At 45.8% G+C, this 14,946-nt stretch overlaps 1 protein-coding gene across 1 annotated transcript in view; it reads right to left on the bottom strand.

The window, feature by feature from the left end:
• Positions 1–14,946, bottom strand: part of gbe1b (glucan (1,4-alpha-), branching enzyme 1b) — a 114,969-nt gene that overhangs the window by 66,327 nt on the left and 33,696 nt on the right. The window contains exons 6-7 of the mRNA XM_035385140.1: positions 14,369–14,459; positions 12,682–12,891 (exon numbers count right to left, since the gene is read on the bottom strand). Coding sequence (XP_035241031.1) covers positions 12,682–12,891; positions 14,369–14,459 — 301 coding nt within the window. The remainder of the gene's footprint in view (positions 1–12,681; positions 12,892–14,368; positions 14,460–14,946) is intronic.

Consider the following 14,946-nt stretch of genomic DNA (forward strand, 5'->3'; position numbering starts at 1 on the left):
TCTCATTAAAGAAGACGCAGACGGTTTCTTTGAGTTTGTGAGGTTCCTCAATGGTGTACAAATAGAGCCCATTAAACTACGGTCAGTGTGAATGGCTGGCCTCGCTTTGCTCTTGCCGGAGGATCAGGAAATGTTATTTTATGCTGCTCTGCATTTAATTACTACTGAGACTAGAACAGCAGACAAGCAGGTCCAAATTTGTGAAGTAAAATGTAGGTGAATGGTTGTCGTTTCTGTACTTTATTCTGCTAATGTAAGGGAAAATTGTTCTCCATTTATTTTTGATCTCTCTGCCCAGTGGGTCCATGGCCTGGTGTTCCAGTTGCTGTTTGCCAATTATAACTTGTGGCTTCTGTGGCTTCACCAGTCTGCAGCAGTGTTGAAAGTCCAAGAACATTCAAAATGGCACCTTACACAAGTTCTAATAAAGCTTCATATATGAGGGGTTTGTCCAGTTCTAAACGTGGATGACTGAAGTTTCAATGACTTTCAACAGACTATACAGTATTTTTAAATATGTCTCGAAAATGAAGAACAATAGTGTATGCTGGCATACTATGGCACACAATGACAACACTTATATTTGACTATCAGCAAAATGTTTTTCACATAGTTTCTGCACATACTGCTAATACTAATTCCACAGGATGAATTTAAAAAGATAAATTTCCAAATGTTTACACTTAACCCACCACACAGGCATTCAAAGAGTGTACCTCACACAAAAAAACAACAACTCCAGTAACTGAAGTTTCCAGGGTTCCAGTTATTTTAATCATTTTAATCAAGACAAAAAGTACATCTATATTAGCCATTGATTCAACTCAGACTGTCACTGTTAATTACCAAACTGCTTGGGGAAATCAAGGGACGACTACAAAACATGGGCTTGGTTTGATGTGTTAAACACACTGATTGTGGTCTTAATCAAAATGGCCGACGAAGGTCCCTCTTGCCATGAATACGCTGGCTCAAAGAGAAACGACGAGCGCTTAATTAAAGCCTCACCCCCTCTCTTCCTCTCAGGGGGGGTTCTCACAGACGAGCCTAGATCCCCAAGATTTCTTCTTGTCCATGTGAACTCTGAGACACACTACCGCCTCCTCTGGGAGACCTGTGCCACGGCGGCCATTTTGTCACTCGAGAGATGCGCGACGTCCTCGCTTCATCAGTTATGCTCAGAGGAGTATCATTTCACTGCAGACCAGACCGCGGCAGGTCAGCCTCTCAGGCTGAACCACTGTGTTTGCAATATCCTGCACATTAAAGCAAACAGATTGGTGTATTCAGTCTGTACCCATCCTTCCATTTATTCCTCTGCTCTCAAACCCATTTGCCACTTGGACTACACTACGTTTTCTCAGTCTCACTCCTGCGCCTACAATGGCGCTTCAATTCATATTGCAGATTTATGTATTTAATACCTCTGAGTTATGCGATAATGGCTACCATCGACTGTGATAATGACTTGGAATTCAATGCAAGTCGCTGTGGATAAGAGCTTTTGCTAAATGCCCAAATGCAGTGTAAAATAATGTAATGGCTCAGGCCGTGAATCTGTTGACTTCATGAATGATCGGTCGCCGTGGGCACAAGCTTATGCGCAGCAGTCTTACTCAGCAACAGAGTCGTGACTCCATGTATTTCCATGGGTTTAAAATTGTTGACATTTCAAACTCACGTTGTGTCGCTTTTTGATTTAAAGAAGTATGGAAAAAAAAGATATTATGATTATGAAATACCAGTACATGTTTGGCTTTCACATTCCTCTCCCTTGAAACACTGAAACGTTGACGTGGTCAACCAGTAAAAACACGGTCACCCTTTTCCAACGCATTTCACTTATATACCTTAGCGGAGACCTCCATGTTTAGAGTGTGAGCTGGGGCAGGAAGCGGGAAAGAGGAAACAGGAAGGAAGATGAGAGTGGAGAAGCCTTCTGTCATCTGGATCCAATGACCCAGTTACCCTGTTAACATTTCTGTGGTGAAAAGTCGGTGAAACGGCGTATAGGCGTTCAGGTGAAAGCCCGGCCGCATTATGTTGAAAAGTGAAACTTTTCTAGCTGCCTAGGATGCAGCCAGGCTATATCCGGGTCAGACCTGGGTTATATTTGGGTTAGCCAAGTCCCTCTAGACGTCTGAATTCTGTCTCTTTCACAGGGTACGATCATCGCGACCGGCTGCTCGTCATCGATATCAAAGCGGGTTGATTGGGCGAGCCGTTAAGATGGGCTTCAGTGCTGGGCTCCTGGCCTGCCTGCTGTGATTCAGCTCCACAAAAGCAAGCTCTAAAAAGCCCGACACAAAGATGCATTAACACCAGCAACAACAATGGGGGGGTGGGGGATGGGTGGAGAAAGGAGGAGGAAAAACAAAACAAAAAAACAAAACTGACTGAGAAGCAATGTTACTCCTCTGGGCACCGACAAAGGACCATTAAGATGCCTCTAGTCATGGCATGTGGCCACTATGAATCTAATGGCTTGGCCAGATATCAGGGGAGCCGAATGAGCAACGAAACGAAAAGCCCCGTTTTCTTCTGAGAGCCCCTTTCGTCTGATGCTAAATGCAGCATAATGTATCGGAAGCAGCGGTTCTCAACGCACGCTTATTTAAACACAGGTTCAAAAAAGGCATTTGACGACAAAGCGGCCTTCCCCCTTTTTCTAAAGGAGAGGAAGAATCATTTTCCTAGCAACGGAATGACGAATGAGAAACATTTTTCCAAACCTGGGATCGGGGACGCCGCCAATCGATGGATGTGGTTTGCACAGCCAAGCAGTCAAGGTCAAAAAGCTACCAATGATGAAAATGCCAGGACTGGGTAAACACTGTATCAGTCCCAGTGCATCTGGGTGTGTGTGGGGGGGGGAGGGTTGTGCTGGGGGGCCACCGTGCTTCATCAGTACAGATTGGAGGCCACTTTCTCTTTAAAATGCATCTGGATTTGTTCTACGGGACCATTAAACCGAGAGAGAGAGAGAGAGCGCTGGTTTGGATGCACAGAGCGTTTATAAATTAGTCTTCTACCGCTCCTACCTGTGTCCCATCGACACTCAGGAACTTCTAAACTACCGCTTTTCTCAGGTCACTGAGGACTCTGAAGCAAAGCACGGGTCGCGCGATCACTTAAAAATGAAACAGCAGCAAACGAAAATGTCCCTCTGTGGCTAAAAGACGTCAGACGCCAGAGAAGAATAGAACCGCCGCCGCTACAAATCAATCCGTCCAGTCACCGGCTGTCCTCTGCTGGGCCACTGTCACCGCGTCCCAAACGGCATAATCAAATACAGTGAAGTGACTTAATTAAAGCGCGGGTCGGTCTAGATAGGAGGCTGGTAAAGAGATCAGAAGCAAAAAAAAAAAAAAAAAAACAGCGCTTGTAATGCTGATTAATAGGCAGACAGAAGCTCAGAATGTCTCCCTGTACAAAGGGGGAGAGGAGGAGATTACAGGGATTATGATGAAGCCAATGGAGAATTACAAGTGCCACAGCTAAAGGAAGCACAATGAAGATACAGCCTTAGAAAAGAACAGCAATGAAACGGCCAATCCGATTGAAGAATGAAATGACAAAACCCGTTTTTCCTCATAAGTGTCTTTCGGGGCTGTGTGTTAATGTGTGTACGAATAGCCTACATTTAAAACAGGTTTAAATCATCAAGCGGGAATTATTTAACCCTTTAAGGTGTAAGATCACAAATATGTGATTAGAATGCTTTTAACTGAACATTCTAATTCTGCTGTAACAATCACTACTGGTAACTGAAAGCAATCGAGTTCTAGAACACTGACATAGAATTTTGAAGAAAAAAAAAAAAAAAAAAAACCTGATCTTCAAAGCATTCATTATTCCCACTATGTCAGCCTAATACATCTGTGGTCGAAATTCTCTTTTGAATGCAAAGTTAATTTAATTTTATTTATTTTCTGAATCCTTCAGAGTTCCAATTGTCCCAGAAGACAATGGCATTGGCTCTTTTTTCCTTAAAAAGAGCACAATGTACAATTCAACTAATAAGGTTGCTTCCAACACAAATTCCTGCACTGAGACACTTATGGCAACACAGAGCAGATGGGCTAAACATGATTTACAGTACAGCTGTCTTGACTCTCAAAGACCTGGCGCTGTAGCCTGTCGATTCTGATTAATCAGCTCCCCCTCCCCTCTCAGACACTGACAGGGAATTCCCACCAATTCAGCCAGGCTGTAAATGCCTATTTTACATTTCTGTTTAGATTTTAAAAAACAATAACGTTTTCTATGAATGGGTCTTAATAAGGGATATACAATGCATTCATAAGCACTACCATAGACATTCATGAATGCTTACATGAATAACTCCAAACAGAAATATGGTGTGTCCCATGGCAATGCCATTTTCTGCAACAGTGGTGACATAGCATACTATAGGCCTACGAGCAGTTGTGGACATAAGCATAAATTAATGTTCATGTTGTGCTTATAAAGGCACTTGTTCATGAAGAAGTTGTACAGTGTTTATGGGACCATTAATACAAAGTCAGTATTTTTCCTTCTGTAATTCTGTTGCAATTAAATACATTCATCTTTCATTTACGCATCTTGTAACATCTATGGTCTGTGATGGGAAATGTTCTATGTAAAAACAATTCAGAAGATTCTTGTGTTTGCGGGTTAATTGGGTATCTGCAGTAGCCACTTGGAGGCACAGCCTAACATTGCAGGAGCATTCCAAATATAACATTCCAAATCAGGCAGTACTCAGGGTGTTCCGGATTCCAAATAAGAGGTGCAGGATATTCCGATAATAGACCTGCCTTTCTTCAGATCTTTCCTTTTCATTTATATATTACAAAATAAAACATGGACACACACGCACACATGCACACACACGCACACACACAGGTGACTGCAAATACACAGGAGAAAATGAAATAAATGAAAGAGTCCTTTGGCGTATTTATTTTTAGTGCTGAAACAAATGAAATGCTCTGTTTCCTCACAAACAGATCACGCGCACTCAATCCCTGTCCCCTCCCACTTCCTGTTTCCTTCATCTCCTCGGCAGAACAAGACCTACTGGGATTCAATTAAATCTGCTTGAGAGAGATTTGTTGGACTGCAGCGGCAAGTCTTATGGGCTGAGCTTTACAGGCTCGAAATTAACTTCTGACAATCTATAAATAATGAAGTAAAATGGTGCTGGGAATGAGGGAAAACAAACATGCAAACTGGAGAAAAAAAAAACTGAATGTGTGGCACAGAATACGCATATTCTTAAACCGATATCCAGCCACCTACAGGAGAGACCAACCTTTTATATCAAACCGGCATCAAATGTCAGGAAGACCAATAACTTAAAACCACCGAAGACCACCTTCACCTTCTCCCACAAAGGTTAAACAATAACTTAATATATAAAGATGATAACAGGCTATTCAGCGCTTCTAAGCTTGGTATTTACCTGCGGTTGGCTATCCAGCACTGCATCAACCCCCAAGGGTATCCACTTCTACTGTATGGCCTAGAAAGCTGTTTCATGCATTGATAACTCCACTTCTACTATATGGCCTAGAAAACTGTTCCATGCATTGATAATTCTGCTTCTACTATATGGCCTAGAAAACTGTTCCATGCAGTGATAACTCCGTAAAAACAGAAATAAATGAGTAATTTTCTAATATTGGAATTTATACACAGCTCATTTTCACCTACGTCCCATCCTACTGATCAAACTCAAACTGAAAAAAAACTTAAAGTTCACTTTCATCACCATTTGTTCCTTCATAGAACACAAAAGGTCACTTTGACCCCCAAAGAGGTTGGTGGGTACATTTGCATACAGAAATTCAAATTCAAAGGACAGCTGCATTTCAACCTGTAGAGAGCATGCGGAAGTTGCCTGTGCATGCAGGCCTGAACGCAGTTTTGCATTTTCATCTCAACGGTCAAGGTTAGGACTTGGGTAAAATTAACTGATCCTGAATCAGTGTTTAGGGAACTTCCGACACAAGCGAAACGCACAGCACTCAACGTTACAGATTTCCGTATCCGGCGAAGAGCGCTAACCGCCAGCGCTAACCGCCAACGCTGATGCAGTGTTAATCCCATCAACTCCCGTCGGCCGCATAAACAGCCTTGGCTTATTCGTCGGCGGCTGGTGGGTTGGGTTTCGGGGAACAGTCCAGCGTGGGCGGCAAACCCAAAACGACACGGTTCCTCCGCACGTTTTTGATTAGGATGGGAGGTGCAGGCCTTGAAACTGCAGCGTTACGGGAGAGCCACGCGATACAGAGACCCCAGTGATGACGGGACTGCCGTCAATCGAAGACGAAAAAAATAAATAAATATGGTTAGAACACAAGGCTCAATTTAACCTGTCCTCTTTCACCTCCTCGTATTTTTTCCTCCAACAAGTACCGCAACACTCTCTGTGAAACTGGTGTGGAGTGTGTGGACCTTGCACAGCCTGTGTCTCACAGTGGCACCTGTTTATTTCCACATAAAAGTGCAACAAATAGGGTCATTTGACTCTAAAAAGAGAGATTCCCCATTTCACTTTTCACCCATCAAAAACCCTACTGATCAACTGAATGGGTCAAAACCGATTGTATCGGGAAGAAAGAGGAAGAGAACAGTAGGCAGAACGTGCAGAAACCTTGTACCTGTGCGCATAGCATCCATCTTTTTCAGGCTCCACAGACCACAGTAATGTGATTCCAGTCATATTTTTGTCCTGGGTAATCAAACTGCTGACACAATGGGCTTTCCTCCTACATGCCTGACTCAGGTTCAATAGTTTCAGGAATGCAATAACACAGCTTGCCTTAGTTTGCAGTTCAGTATTCCCTCAGCACCGCTTAACCAACCAGCAAGCTAAATAATCAATAAAACGAAGGCATAATCAGAATAAACGGCACTTGGTTTCTTTCTCTTGCAGAGGGCAGCCAGAAACTCAAGGTTTGAGAGATCACAAACAAAAGAGGAAGAGACTTTTTTTTTTAAACTCGATGTGCTTACTGGAGCAAAGCAGACCACCGGCCACCCATGTAAACGGGGACTCATTAATGAGCACGGCCTCCATTTTCTTCCTGTTCTCACCAGTCTTCCCCCCCCCGTTTCCTTGTCTCCATTTCTCCCCTGGGTCCGCTTGCGAAAGGGACAGGCGATTTGTTACAAAGACACAACACACCTTCCCAGAGATCAATAACCTTAAGTAAAGCGTGAAACCTTGTTAAAAGAAAAAAGAAAAAAGAAAAGAAGAAGAAGAAAAAATTAGGGGGGAAAATAAAAGCGATTCCCCGGTTGAAAGGAAAAACACGCGGCGAGGTGAAATGCCCTCCTCACCCCTCCGCGGGTGAGAAACGGGCGCCCGGGGCGGTAATTGCCCCGCTGTCTGTAATTACCCCGGTCTCACCGCGCGGCGGAGAAACGTTACACCGGCACCGCGGCAGACCTTCCGTCTGACCGGACAGGCGCACAGTCGCTCCACGCGGGCAGCGGTAAATGTGACCTGTCCGGCGAGCAGGGCTCCTGTGGGAGCGTCCCTTTTCCGTTCCGAGATTACGTTGTGTTCGTTAGCTCGTTTATGTTCAGGCTAATTTCTCTGCTGCGAGCCCACTCGAGTTACATGAGCAAGAGCACCCGGACCTGGCCAACACCATTCCCAGACCTGGCCAACACCATTCCCAGACCCAGCCAACACCATTCCCAGACCCGGCTGACACCATTCCCAGACCTGGCCAACACCATTCCCAGATCTGGCCGACACCATTCCCAGACCTGGCCGACACCATTCCCAGATCTGGCCGACAAGTACCTTGCTCAAGGGTACAATGGCAGTGTCCTAACCCAGGAATCGAACCTATGACCTTACAAGCCCAGTTCCTTAGCCACTGTGCATTGTAATTTTAATAACACTACTCAAGACTGGAACCTTAGCAGTGTTAATTACACTGTACTCAACACTGGAACAATAGAAATGTTAATTACATAGTATTCAACACTGAAACATTAGCATCGTTAATGCATTGTACTGAACACGGGAACAATAGCAGTGTTAATTACATAGCTGCTGTTCCTTGCGTTGTGTAACAACGTGAAATGAAAGTCATACTAAACCCCATTATACAGATGTGCTGATATGTATGTATGTATTCTGTGCGCGTGTGTGTGTGCGTGTATGTGGAAATGTATATGTATATATGTACTGTGTATATATCTATATATATATAGCCTATATATATATATATATATATAAAATAGAGTGAGAGTGAGAAGAAAAATTGCTTTTAAAGAGCATAATGAACCTAATTTATATCCCATCATATAAATAGTAACAGCATCCAAGTACAATACAAGACAGCACTGCTCATTATTTAAAAGCAATCTTACACCGCTCCAGAGATAATGAATAGCTTTAGCATAGAATGTCCACTAGCAAATGCACACAATTTGAGGGAACTCAAGCCAGCTACTTAATGATCTTCCATTACTCATCTTCCCCATCACCCCCCCCCCCCCCTTTAATGGCTGCCCGCATTATAAGTGTGGTCACATAGTATGAGATGAGCTTCCGGCCGTTTTAGCTTGCCGCGTTAATAACAGCACAGATGAGGGCAGATTAAATCTTTAAACGCAAACAGAAGCACCGCCGATGCAATTGCAGGCACAAACAAACGCACGGCACATTGTTAATTAGGGCTCACCGATTCTGCTTTACGTGGCTTTTGTTTCAGAATACAAGAACGGTGTTTCAAGAAAGAACGACAATCCGGCGAAATCTTGGCCCGGACTCAAGAGGAGAAACGCAGTGCTCCAACCGATGCTTAAAACATTCGCAGGTTTGACAGTTAACTTCCAGTCCATCAAATCTGATTTGCTTACAGCAGTGACACACGGGACCAAACAGGACTGTCTGATGTTGTGGTCCTACTCCTGCCCACGACAACGGGCCGTCGTCACCGAAGAGCGGCCGCCATCAGGCGCTCGCGGAGCTACCCGCCAAGATCGCGTCGGGAAACCAACGGGATCGAGTGTCCTGGCAGCAAACGGTGATGCGTCTTCCGATGACCTTGATGGTACGAGAAGGCAGAAGGGACGCGGCGATCAGAAACGCCATCGACCTGAGGACCGGTGCGACCCCGGCAGGTCTCCATTTAAAAAGCTGAAACGACTTCCCTGCTTTTCCTCGCCTCGCCTTTCAGGAGCGGAGAGCAGCTCACTTCAGCGCTGCAGCGTTCGGCTCCCCCACAGCCTGTCAGGAAGCGCATAGCTTCTAACCCAGCACCCCCTCACCTCTCCCATTCTGTTCTCTGTAAATAACCCAGCGCCCCCTCACCTCTCCCATTCTGTTCTCTGTAAATAACCCAGCGCCCCCTCACCTCTCCCATTCTGTTCTCTGTAAATAACCCAGTGCCCCCTCACCTCTCCCATTCTGTTCTCTGTAAATAACCCAGCGCCCCCTCACCTCTCCCATTCTGTTCTCTGTAAATAACCCAGCGCCCCCTCACTTCTCCCATTCTGCTCCCCATAAGCAACCCAGCACCCCCTTACCTCTCCCATTCTGTTTTCTGTAAATAACCCAGCGCCCCCTCACTTCTCCCATTCTGCTCCCCATAAGCAACCCAGCAACCCCTTACCTCTCCCATTCTGCTCCCCATAAGCAACCCAGCACCCTGACCTCTCTTAAGTAACCCACTGAAAACCAACCTTAATCTCCCAAACAAAATCCCTTTTTTTATTTTACACACACTGAATGCAGCCACCATTACATACATACGCATTTATAAATTTATACACGCAAACGCGAGTATGAACAGACCAGACATGAAAGGCCTCGAAAGAAAGAAAGAAAAAAAATCCTGTATCAAAAAAAAAATAATTGCAAGCAAAACACAAAGAAAACGAGAAAAACAAAGCCTTGAAATACAAAATCATAAATAGACATCGCTTTGAAAATGGAGGATTCCTTTGTTCCTTTTGTCGCTAATGGCGCCGCTCGCTCATTTGCTCCGGACTCTGCATATATCAATTACCCTCACATCTACCTTTGCAGCAGCAGCCGGCCCCTCAATTACCACCGCCCGGGTCCCTGCTCGCTCGTTCTCCAGCCCCTAGTTAGGGCTGAGAGATTACCAAAACTGACCAAAAGCCTGCACGATTCTGCATGTTTATTATGCCTAGCTGAAAAAACGGTTCAGATGCCATGGATTTTAATGGCATCTGGACAACGGGCGCCCAGGCTCAGAATTCAATTCCCCCTCGGTCTGCTCGAAAAGGAATTGACGAAAGTTGGGGGGGAGGGACAACAAAAAACAAACTAGGCCGCTATACAAATGATGAGCCATTGAAGCAGACCGCACAGAGATGGACTTGGTAAAGTGCCACTAATTCAGCCTCCGCAAAAAAAAAAATGTCCACATCCGTAATCATCGGGATGGAAGAGAACCGCCACGCACACATCGACAATAACAAGAGGACGGCCACTGGGTACCATAAAGCACAGCTGGAGAAAGCTCCCCTTAATATTTTTCAAGGTAGTCGCAATTAAAGGCATCCATTTTGTGAGTGCAGCGATTCCTGCCTTCATTACACAATGGAAACGGAAGGGAAAACAAATTAAACGAAGGAGAAAAAAAAAAAAAACGGAAACAAACCAGGGCCGAGAGAGCGGAATACAGAACAGAGAGGTCCTGGTGCAGGGAGAGGGGAGCGGGACGTGCTCAAGGTCAAAATCGGGACGGCTGCGAAGGGAACGCGGCTTTTCGGACCCGACGAATGACATGGGGGCGGGGGGGTTCGACCGCTACGGCTGTGGCGCCATCGTCTCGGGCGGAGCCTACATCGACCAACGACGGCGGTCGAAGGCCCCCACCTTGCTGCTGTGGTGACGTACTGTTGTCACGGAGACGGACAACGACGGTATCGTTAGCGTCGGCTAAGAGAAGAAGGGCGGGTTGGACTTGGTCGTTCGTCAGAATGGCCTGTTTGGCACACGGCTCGGGGGTTAATCTGAGAAGGAGAGACTGTGGTAAAGCGGGGAGAGGGGTAAGATGGTGGGGGCGGGGTGGGGTGGGGTGGAGGGGGGGTTAAGTGTAAGGTGGGGTGATTCTGTTTCGCGTGCGCCCCCCCGCAGTCCTGCTCCCAGCTCCGCTGATGGCGTGGCAGCGATGGGACCGGCTGCACGCGAGCACACGGCCCGGCGGCTCCACCACGGCGCGCCTCTCAGCCTCCGCACCCCCCCTCACCTCCATTATTTACCGCCCTGCCATCACCCTGCCGCCCTTCTTCCAGTGTGCCGCCTAAACATCCCCCTCTCCGGGAGTAAACTTACTCAGAGGAGAGAGGAACTGGCCCTACCAGCCGGAAAACAAAAAAGAATCCACGGCTCAACTTAATCTGCATTTTTTAAAATTCTTTCCCACCATATGTGCACTCGCAGATGACTTGCTTTCAAACGTCAGAGCAACCTTTCAAAGAGGAAAACTGTCTAAAGCATAATTCATTTAAGGAACAGAAATATTTTTGTATGCTCTTCGGCATTAGCACCTTTCCGGTTATGCATTTTTCATATGAGAATTTTCCCACTTGCTCGGCAGGCCTGGATGTCCCCAGGTAACACGAGAACATTAAAGTCCACTTAAAGGAAACAAGAAAAAGGACTTCCGCCTCCACGGTCCCCACATAAAACCTTAAAACACAAATCTAAACGGTGCAAAGTGAGTCTCTCTCACTAAAGTGTGGACACATTTATAAATTGGGTTTATGATCCCACTTGGGTTTATTTAAATGCAAATCAAGATTGCGGAGATAAACTGCACCCATTTGCACTTGTGTGTTTAAATCCTCTGCAACTCAGCCCAGGCTCCCAGAGATTCAGACTTTATTTATACCGCCGAATAAACGGCAGTAATTTACATACTATTGCGCTCAGGACATTCGGCAAGTATAGGCTCTCCCGCAATACGTCAGCCATCAAAGATCAATAATTCCATTTTACACGTTTCTGATTTACTGTTGTAATTAATTCACACATTTGTCTGAAGACTTGACAATGATTTCAAGTCTGAAGACAATTAAACAAATCAATGACATCATTTTTAGTAACACTGAAGGAATGGATATATGATGCACTTTCAGTAGTGTATTTACAAGCAGGCTTATAAAAGCTAAGCCCTGTTTCTACGTTTCACCTTGAAGGCATTAATCCCAGTGGGGATTTATTATCAATACACGCAAACAAACAAAGCAAATACCACAGTGTGTAGCTTCTTGTCCTTTCCAAAATGACAATGAGGAACATGTACACAGTCAATCTTTTCGGATTCTACTCTATTTAGAACAAAGTGCCAACCATTCCATGGCTAAAGGATTCCCTAATGATTTTCATGCAGCACTGTTTTCCTGCGGGGTAAAACTACACTTTAAAGCTGTATGTAGTTTTATGTAGGTCACAGATTCACCGATTCGTCACCAGAGCAGGCGGTGGTAAACCCACTTCAGCGCTTGTGTTTCTAAACATCTTGCGAAACTGTACCGTGGATAAAGCTGTACGATGCCACTGTGGCACTTTAGTGGTTTTAGGGGTTAGCCATACTGCCAACATTTCATTAAATTAGTCCTACATGTGCACACACTCACACACACTCACACACACACACACACACACATGGCAGAGTGGTGTTCCAGGCCTACCTGGAGTAGTTGAAGAGTCTGCTGTCCCACTGTTTGTGTTCCCCCCGGGGGGGCGAGTGGAAGAAGCAGGAGTCGCTGCCGTCGAACTTGTTGAGGCCGTCCTCAGTGTTCTGGGACGCGTGGCTGTGGACCACGTCCAGGAGCACGATGATCCCCAGGGAGTGGGCCACGTCGATGAGCTGCTTCAGCTCCTCAGGAGTCCCGTAGCGGCTGGAGAAAGACGCGCGCGCACACACACACAGACACACACACACACACACAGACACACACAACCACACACACAGACACACGCACGCACACACACACGCACACACACACACACACAACCACACACACACACACACACACACACACACACACACACACACACACACACACACACACACACAGACACACAGACACAGACACACAGACACAGAAGCCATTTGAATTCAGCCAGAAAAGGAGTCTGCAAACACCATGGACATACTCTCAGCAAGCTGCTCACTCTGCAGCTTGAGAAAAATAAAAGCTGCCCAATCTTTTAATCTTAAAATTATCATTATTATTATTATATATATGTATGTATGTATGTACGTAGGCGTGTCTTCATTTCATCAGCCTATATCTTGCATGCACTCCAGCCAGGTGTTTATGAACAGATCTGTGGTTCTGTTCTACACACTATGGCCTTGTGATATCCCGCCACCCCGCCATCCCGCCATCCCGCCCTCCTGGCTTTCATCTTCCGTCGCGTCAGCCTCCCCGGAGAACGCCGTGCGCGGTGACAGCCCCGCCCCGTTCGGCCACAATCTGCACGGTCAGGTTTCAAACGACCACGAGCGGTCAATCAAGGGTGAAATTACTCTGTGTACATTTAAACTTGCGCTCTACCCTCTCCTCTGCACCGGGACACAGCCACTGGCGAACCGGAGCCCGTTAATAAAGTCCCAGGCAAATCATTCTTTTATTATCAAGCCGAAAGGAGCGCGCGCTCTCTCCTTTTACCATTCGTAGCGTTCGTTCCCCCCCCACCCCCCTCTCTCTCGCTGTCTCTCGCTCTGTCTTTATGACTTGCTTTATCTAGGGCCACTCCTCTTCTTTGGATTAACAGCAAATGTGTTTACAGGAAGATTACTGCCGCTGTCAGTCTCTGGCTGTGATTTAAGCACTGCCACTGCACCTCTAAGCATTTATGTCTGCGCGAAACAGACAAGCGATTCCTTACTGTAATAGAAAACCAAACCGCTCTTCAGTTATAGTTACACAGAGAACGATGTAACGTCGGCATGAGCTTCAGCTGAGCTTAAATTCATATGTTGCACCATTGCACTTAATTACTGGTCGTGGCTGAAGCTAGCTACGACATGACTGCCCGGCATAATAGATTTATGTACAGTAGCTTTATTTAGGTGTTCTGTTCTGTGATGGACTGGCGACCTGTCCAGGGCGTATTCGTGCCTCTCACCCATTGCATGCTGGGATAGCTCCAACCCCCCCCCCCCCCCCCCCCCCCCCCCCAGTGACCCTAACCAGGATTAAACAGGTTAGATAATGGATGGATGGATGGATGGAAATTTAGGTGTTAAGTATAATTCAACTTGTATGGAACCCCCTGTGTCATGGGGCAGTTTACCCTTGTACAGCTTTGAGTGGTTAAAGTGGGTTAAGTGTCTTTTAAATAAGAGCTGGTGCAGAGAGGCCTTACCTGGATGCAGCAAAGAAGCTGGTGATTTGGTAGCCAAAGCTGGCGTAGTAGGCGTGCTCCATAATGGCCATCAGCTGTATGCAGTTATAACCTGGAGAAAAACACAGCCGGGGAGAAATGACACATTCGGTTTCAAACTGAGGGCTTCTCACGTGGTCTCTGCTTAAATTGTTGAGAAAGTTGAGAAATTGTTGACTTCCATGGAGGACAGGGCAGTTAATCATTTTTCCAAACAAAATACTGCACTTGTATCAAGCCAGGTTTAGTCATTTAAACAAAATGGGTTCTGAACGGGCAAATGAATTGCGCACGGTTATTTTTCATCATCAAATCTTTTGCTGTGTCTCCTGCTGTGGGGATCAAATAGTACACAACAACCAGCGCTACAAGGAGCAAAATTACAAAACTGCTGAACCAACAAGTTCCATGAAAACTTAAGCTTAAGGCCTGAATTCAATTAACATTCATACTTAACTCTGATGTTTCTTTCTCCTTCTCACACAAACACACACACACACACACACACAGACACAGGCATACGCACACACACTGTTTTGCAATCACCAAAACTGACACTA

The sequence above is a fragment of the Anguilla anguilla genome, chromosome 12 (genome assembly GCF_013347855.1).
Source record: "Anguilla anguilla isolate fAngAng1 chromosome 12, fAngAng1.pri, whole genome shotgun sequence".
NCBI classification, from domain to species: domain Eukaryota; kingdom Metazoa; phylum Chordata; class Actinopteri; order Anguilliformes; family Anguillidae; genus Anguilla; species Anguilla anguilla.